This window comes from Electrona antarctica (genome assembly GCF_951216825.1).
Source record: "Electrona antarctica genome assembly, chromosome: 3".
Taxonomy (NCBI): Eukaryota; Metazoa; Chordata; class Actinopteri; order Myctophiformes; family Myctophidae; genus Electrona; species Electrona antarctica.
Genome location: NC_136808.1, coordinates 29,464,728 through 29,472,497, shown reverse-complemented (window position 1 = coordinate 29,472,497; position 7,770 = coordinate 29,464,728). Strand labels below are relative to the sequence as shown.

Genomic DNA, 7,770 nt, shown 5'->3' with positions numbered 1-7,770 from the left:
CAGGACAAAGTCTACGGAAACGTTTTCAATATCTGGGGTTCTTTCTTGGAATAGCATATTATAAAGCACTCTACGTGTTTCACTGTTGGCTATACCCACTATGTAAATTATTACCTGGTTGTTGTTGTTTTCTATTTACAAAATAGCTAAAAGGGAAAACAACAATTAAGTTACCAAAAAGTATAGCCCATAAAATAAATGGATTAAACTCTGTCAGTGTTTGGTTTGTGACTAATCAAATAATAATTTGCAACCAAATAATATTGTGGTTGCAAATCAACAAGGTTTTTTATTCATTATTACATCTTTAGATTTGTTTTTTAATTGTGTTGCCATGCTTATCAGCCATGCTGCTGTTATTTCAGAAAATGAGACTGAATGCATCGCACCACAGTCATCTGAGTTTCCCGAGGGCTTCTTCACACTACAAGAAAGAAAGGATGGAGGACTTGTCATATATTTCATGATCATTTTCTACATGTTCTTAGCTGTTGCAATAGTGTGTGATGATTACTTTCTTCCATCCCTGGAAGTTATCAGTGAGCGTAAGTAACATGCACAAATAGTATAGCATCTATTGTACAACTATAACTATAAACTATGAATAATACTTTATTATTTGGCAGAACATTATATACCGTATATTCCAAAGCATGTAACCTTACCTAATAATATAGTCTTCAAACGTACAAAATGTGACTTTACTTTCAAATTGCCAATACATATATTCAATTTAATTATTTGCATTAATTGAATGGGACTTTCAGTAAGATTACAGTTCACTCAACGTATTTCTACTTATACCTAAGCAGCATGTAGCCTACTATAGTTCACAACTATCAACTCATTTGTGTCTCCCATGCAGGCCTGGGTTTGTCTCAGGATGTAGCAGGGGCTACATTCATGGCAGCTGGAAGCTCTGCACCGGAGTTGGTCACAGCCTTTCTGGGTGAGCAGCATCAAATAGTATCAGTACAAACCCCGAGAAGCGACCTCGCCCTGGCCCAAAGGGTGATGTCACGTGCACGCATCTGTCAGGGTGGCGGCAGACTGCTGGGCGAGTGCTGGCGCTTTGGCATGGGGGGGGTCAGATCAACATATGGAATGAATTCTGTACTGGCCATATATGGAGCGTGTCTTGAGTGTACAGGGTTTGATGAGGTCAGATCAACATATGGAATGTCAGAACAGGTCAGCTCCATATGGAGATCTAAGGGTGGCAGCGCGGGCAGTGTCTTGAGTGTACAGGGTTTGATGAGGTCTGGCCATATAGAGCGTGTCTTGAGTGTACAGGGTTTGATGAGGTCAGATCAACATATGCAATGTCAGAACAGGTCAGCTCCATATATGGAGATCTAAGGGTGGCAGCGGGGGCAGTGTCTTGAGTGTACAGGGTTTGATGAGGTCTGGCCATATAGAGCATAGACATATATATACGTAGACGCCCTTTCCGGCTCTGAGGCGCGTGTCACCATTGAAGGCACAATTTTCCCGACATTCCTTGCAAAGCATTAGCGGAAGCTTGTCAAGCTTCCGTGTGCGTAACGTAAGTCCCGGAAAAGACGCGCTGTGATTGGCCAGTAGTCACTTGAGTGACAGCGAGAGACATGGAGGAGTCGCATGAGTGACGTCACTTGGGCAGCAACGCAGTCGCCTTCAGCAAATGCCTTCAGCACTTCTAAATAAGAAAGCTGCAGAGAACTGTTGCTTTGTGTTCACTCTTTAATGTTTTCTATTAGTAATCTAATCCCCCCTGGCTCTGATGTTGTATTGTTAATAACTTTGTTGTTTGTGTTTGTGAGGCATCTATTTTTTACAATATCTATGATATAGAGCGTGTCTTGAGTGTACAGGGTTTGATGAGGTCAGATCAACATATGCAATGTCAGAACAGGTCAACTCCATATATGGAGATCTAAGGGTGGCAGCCGGGGCAGAGTCTTGAGTGTACAGGGTTTGATGAGGGCCCAGGTAGGGCCGGGCCTGTTGAGAACTCTACTAATAACTTTGGGGCGGGCCCGTCTAGAGTTTGAATAGATCAGTCAAAAGGGAGACATTGAAGAGGAATGACGGGTGGGGAGGGAAGAACAGGTCAGCTCCATATATGGAGATCTAAGGGTTTGAGGTTTGGGGATCAGATTTAGAGTTGCTGGCCGGCTATGCAGATCTAGGTGATGATCCAGTCTTCTCAGGGTTTGATGAGGTCAGTGTCGTGATCTTCACATATGGAGCCATATATGGTGACGAGTGATGTCATGAGGCGTGACCATATATGGAGGCGTGACACGACGTATGGGAAATTAAGGTTTAAACTGCGATCTATGGTCGCAATAATGAGCTCCATTGGCATCAGTGGAATCAACAATTAATTTCATTTTATTTGTTTATTTGGGAGGGACTGGGACAGTATACCAGTACAATACTAGTAAGATGGCCTGAGAGCTCTGTTGTTTCTGAAACTTCTTAATACGTAATAATAATACCTTCACTCAAGACACTGCCCCCGCTGCCACCCTTAGGTGGCCATATATCAGGTTCATAGTATACTGGGACCTAAGGGTGCATAAAGGGGCGGACCGGAGCCTTCACTGACTTACCGATTTCAAATGGGACAGTCCTCAAACCCTCGCGGCCTTCACATGAACACACACCTCAGTGAGTCAGTAAGGGAGCGGATTGGAATTGGGCCATTATTAATGAACAGAGCATTCAAATACAGCACAATAAGTGTGTAAATTATATAGCCTATTGATTAATTCTGTGAAGATCCTTTATTCTGCAGCATTTGTTAGTGTCATCTTCAGTACCCTGTCTTAAGTTACATTCATCCAGATGTTGTTTTATTCATCAGGTGTTTTTGTAACAAAGGGAGACATTGGAGTAAGCACCATTGTGGGATCAGCAGTCTACAACCTCTTAGGAATCTGTGCTGCCTGTGGACTTCTGACCTCTGCAGTATGTTCACAATCTCTCTCTATCTCTCTCTCTCTCGCACACACAGACACACATGCACACCCACACACACACGCACACATTTTAATTTATTTTATATCCCTATGGGGACCAAAAAAGTCGTTAGCAGCCCCTCAACCTTACCCATAAATGCCTAATCCTGAGTCCCCTAATCCAGATCCCAACCTGAATCTTTTACTACTGCACCTGCACACACACACACACACACACACACACACACACACACACACACACACACACACACACACACACACACAATTCAGAGAACGATTGCCTAACAATAAAATACGCAAGACAGTGACAATTTTCTAGGTCAAGGTATAAGGATCATTGTGTACGTTTCACTGTGTGAACTGTATAAACCATAATAAAGAATGGTGTAATTTCCTTTCTCAGGTGGGTCACCTCACCTGTTGGCCACTATTCAGGGACTGCCTGGCCTACGCCATTAGTGTTTCTGCTGTTATTGCCATCATTTCTGATAACAAGGTGTACTGGTGAGTCACACTCAAATTGCACAGTAATTGCTTACACACACACACACACGCGCGCGTGCGCACGCACGCGCGCACACACCCACGCACGCACGCACACACACACACACAATAATGTATACACTAGCTAGAGCAGCACAATTTTGTTTGTTATGATAAGCTTTTTCATGTTATTGAATGATCACCCTGCCCACAGCAATATGTAAAAGCGAATGATAGCCCTGTATGTTTGTTTGTCAGCATTCTCAGCAAGAAGACTGGGGAAGAAATGGGCATACATTTTCATGAAACTCAAGGGGTTGCTCTGAAAAGATTATTAGAATCAAACTGGCCAAATGTATGTTTCACAATCAAGATACTTACTGTATAACAAGAGGTAGAGAGAATACGGTAATGCCTGGGCACTTCAGGAGAGACCACCCAAATAAAATACTGGAGCACTCGACTGGTCTGAGTTGTTGTGTACACTGTACAGGGTTTGCACCACAGGTGCATTAGTTCAACTTATACAGTTACAACTTACAACTTATACAGTTTAACTTGAATTATTATTATTCATGTTGTAGGTATGATGCTGCCTGTCTCATGCTGGTGTATGGGGTCTACATCGTGGTGCTGTGTTTTGATCTCCGCATCAGTGATTTTGTGCTGAGGAAGTTCAGCCCTTGCTGCACCTGTCTGGATAAGAAGTCTGGGGAGCAAATGGAGACACAGCCTCTGATGGGCTGGAATAACGACAGCAGTCTCAGGGTCCACAGACCATCTAGATCAGACAGCGGAATCTTCCAGGATGACTCCGGTTACTCCCACCTCTCCCTTAGCCTGCACGGTCTGAATGAGATCCCTGAAGGTTAGATGGCAACTTATACTGTACGGTACCTCATGTCTGCACCAACTAGGACATCATGTAGACCAGGGGTGCCCAAAAGGTAGATCGCGATCTACCAGTAGATCACAAAGGCTGTGCAGGTAGATCACATGACATGCCCCTAAAGAGTATTTCATTTAAATATTTTGAAGAAAAAAAGAAAAAACTAAAAACATTTCTCCCCCTCTATTTCCCATTCCAAGTGCATTTGTCTTATACTGTACAGAATGTAACACGAACTCTACTATTCCGAAGCCCCCTCAGGTACATATTTAAACTATTTTCAGCAATGGTATAATAATTGATTTGGTGGGTAGATCTTGCCGAGCTGGTCATTTTGAAAGTAGCTCTCAAGTCAAAAACTGTGGGCACCCCTGATGTAGACAGTGTAATGTCTTTGCTGGAAATACTAAGCCTAATTTTCAGTTGAAAGTCAGCTCAGAAAGTCAGTCAAGAAAATATTAATTAGGCTCTGTCTGTCTGTCTGTCTCTGTCTGCCCCACTGCCTCCCCATTTCACAGTACATAAAAGCGTTTTTGCAATGCCTGAGCACGACTTCAAGCGGATTCTCTGGGTGCTGTCTCTGCCTGTTATTGCTCTACTTTTCCTCACCATCCCCGATTGCAGAAGGAGATTCTGGAAGTCGTGGTACATGATAACCTTCTTCATGTGCGCTGTCTGGATCTCAGCGTTCACATATATGCTTGTGTGGATGGTCACCATTGTTGGTAATTGTATAGTTTTGTTTTAATCCATCATTCGGTGATGACATTGTTTCAATGAATTCTCTCTCTGGGTTTGAATTTATATGAAATCAGTTTTTTGGCCTCCCAGGACACATATCTCTGTTTCCCTGCAGGACTGTTGGAGTCATGTTTTGTCCAACATTTGTATAAAACATTTCATAATGTGACCACTTTTATCTTTTCCTCTCATCAAGTGTGTCAGTCACTCACTAACTCATGTAACCCCTGCATTACTACTGCATGTTTGAAACTTGTGAGAAACACATTGATATTTAGAGTAGAATCACATGTTGGTCTGCTGGGTAATTCCTGGGATGCCATTGTCCTCGAGAGTTAGGGGATCGTGTGTAGCTCCAGTGAGCTGTGCACACTATGCAGGCATCAGCCCAGCAAGCCACAGTAGGATTAGGGCCTGCCGCCTGCCTCAACCCCAAGGCAACAGTCATGTGAGCCAGGGGTTTGTGTATGCTCAACAGTCATGGGTGCTGCAGGAAGAGTTTACCTCCCAGTACAAGAGAAAGTAACTGTAAACTTGACCATAAGATCAGCCTGGAAGGGAAGCCTCATCATGTGACGGTAGTACAGCTATTGCAGTATAATGGGATTATTATTCCATAGTCGTCAGAAAGGCTCACATGGATAAAAGTCAAATCGTGTGGAGGACAGGGTAGAACAGGTACTATGAATTCCCAGTCCTTGGAAAGCAAGTCAGTAATAGTATTTGATTTGTGTTTTAGCATTGTTGCTTGCAGCTGTGATGTGTTAATATCAGCAAAATGAAACAATGGACACTTCTTGAATAGGCACACATGTACGGGAGGACCAGTAGTTGGTGTTGAAATAACATATCTTAAAAAAATCATTTACAGTATATGTACCATGAGACTATAATAGTCAAGATTATCTTTGCCCAGCTCTTGTTTGATGTTTTTTTTTTTGTCTATTGTATATACAGGAGAGACCCTTGGCATCCCTGATACAGTGATGGGGCTGACACTGTTGGCTGCTGGGACTAGTATACCTGACACTATAGCAAGTGTTATGGTGGCTAGAGAAGGTAACAGTTTCACTGTGTTTAACCCATTAAACCCAGGAAAGCATCTGTGTCATTTTAGATTTTCAAAAAACTCCTAATCCTAAAGATTTACAGTGGTTTGTGGTTCCCAAAAATAGCAGATATACTAGCTCACAGCGTGTCATTTCATGTACATCTGGTATTTTTGAAAAATCCAAAGTGTTGTGAATACTTTTTACACAAATCTTCTCTTGTGGGGGTTAATCAGCATCAAATTATAGTTGGAAATCCTATTCAGACTAGTTAATGGCAGGCAAAAAACATATTTTTCGCTGACAATAGAGACCAAATATGAACATGGTGCTATTCAGGGGTATTTTATTTTGTATTTAATGCTAATTTTGCAGGTTAGGTGGACTGAACATAAAACCCTGCTCCACCTAGTCAGATAAATTCTTATCTGGGTAGACAACCACTAGATGGCAACATCATTCTTTTATCGCTCCTTAAGTGCCTTGGGATGGGTAAATTAGTACAGTTTATGCTTAGTAATCAGTTCATGCTTGGTAACCAATCATGAGTAAAGTCAGTAAGCAGCCTGGAGTACTTACTTTTAGAACACTCATTAAGTGATAAGGGAAAAAAAGTCTAATAGATTTCTGAATGGAACATTTTATTTATGACCTAGGGCTGGGGTAGACTTTTTTCACGCATTTTCACACTCGCTCTACAAGCTCCAACCAGGTAATTTTTGGATAACTAAAGTAATCAAACCACTCTGTGAATTGCACCAGCACCTCAAATGTACACTACAGTGTAAGGCCACATTTATACAGAAAATATTATTTTCAGTATATTATTATACAGTAATTGATGGCTTACACCTGCCGTTATCTGTTCTGCAGGGAAAGCTGACATGGCCATGTCCAACATCGTGGGCTCTAATGTGTTTGATATGCTGTGTCTGGGACTGCCCTGGTTCATCAAGACTGTATTTGTAGACACCGTTAATCCGGTAGAGGTCAACAGCACTGGGCTGGTTTACATCTCAGCCACACTCCTCTTTTCCATCGCCTTCCTCTTCATAGCAGTCCATGTGAACGGATGGAAGCTAGACTGGAAGCTGGGAATTGTTTCACTCTTCTGCTACATTCTCTTTGCCACTTTCGCCATCCTGTATGAGCTCGGAATTATTGGAAATAATAACCCCATCAGACTATGCAGCGACTAAAACAGGACCAGAGCGAACCATACGAAGACAACTCCATAACACTAAACACTAAATGCCAAGGGTGCCGGTAGCCGAGTGGTTAAGGCACATGCCACATAGGCTTTGATACCTGACAGTGAGTTGATTCCAGAGCACAGCAGACTTGCTGCATGTCACTGCCAGACTCTATCCCCGTTTCCTGTCATTTCACTGTGGACTATCAATGAAGGCAGAAAAGCCTAATAAATATCTAAAACAAAAACTAAGTGTTCACCCCCAAAAGAATCTCCCATGCTAATAAAAGGAATTTCGGTCAGTCACTACCATGTTAGGTGTGCTGGTGTTATATTTTGACAATAGAAGTCAAATTATATTATATACAGTATAATTGTAGACACACCTGTACCAATCTTAAAATGATTTAAGTATTGCTACAGTATTTTCATTTAGAAATAGAAATAGAC

General features: G+C 42.2%; 1 protein-coding gene across 1 annotated transcript; it reads left to right on the top strand.

Moving 5' to 3' along the window:
* Positions 1-334: 334 nt before the first annotated feature.
* slc24a5 (solute carrier family 24 member 5) lies at positions 335-7,441 on the top strand (the record flags this gene model as incomplete). Its single annotated transcript, XM_079496284.1, has 7 exons — positions 335-545; positions 866-949; positions 2,852-2,955; positions 3,370-3,470; positions 4,034-4,317; positions 4,857-5,063; positions 7,002-7,441. 7 exons carry the CDS (start codon positions 335-337, stop codon positions 7,325-7,327), a joined length of 1,317 nt encoding a protein of 438 aa, XP_079352410.1. The 3' UTR covers positions 7,328-7,441.
* Between the last annotated feature and the right edge of the window lie 329 nt (positions 7,442-7,770).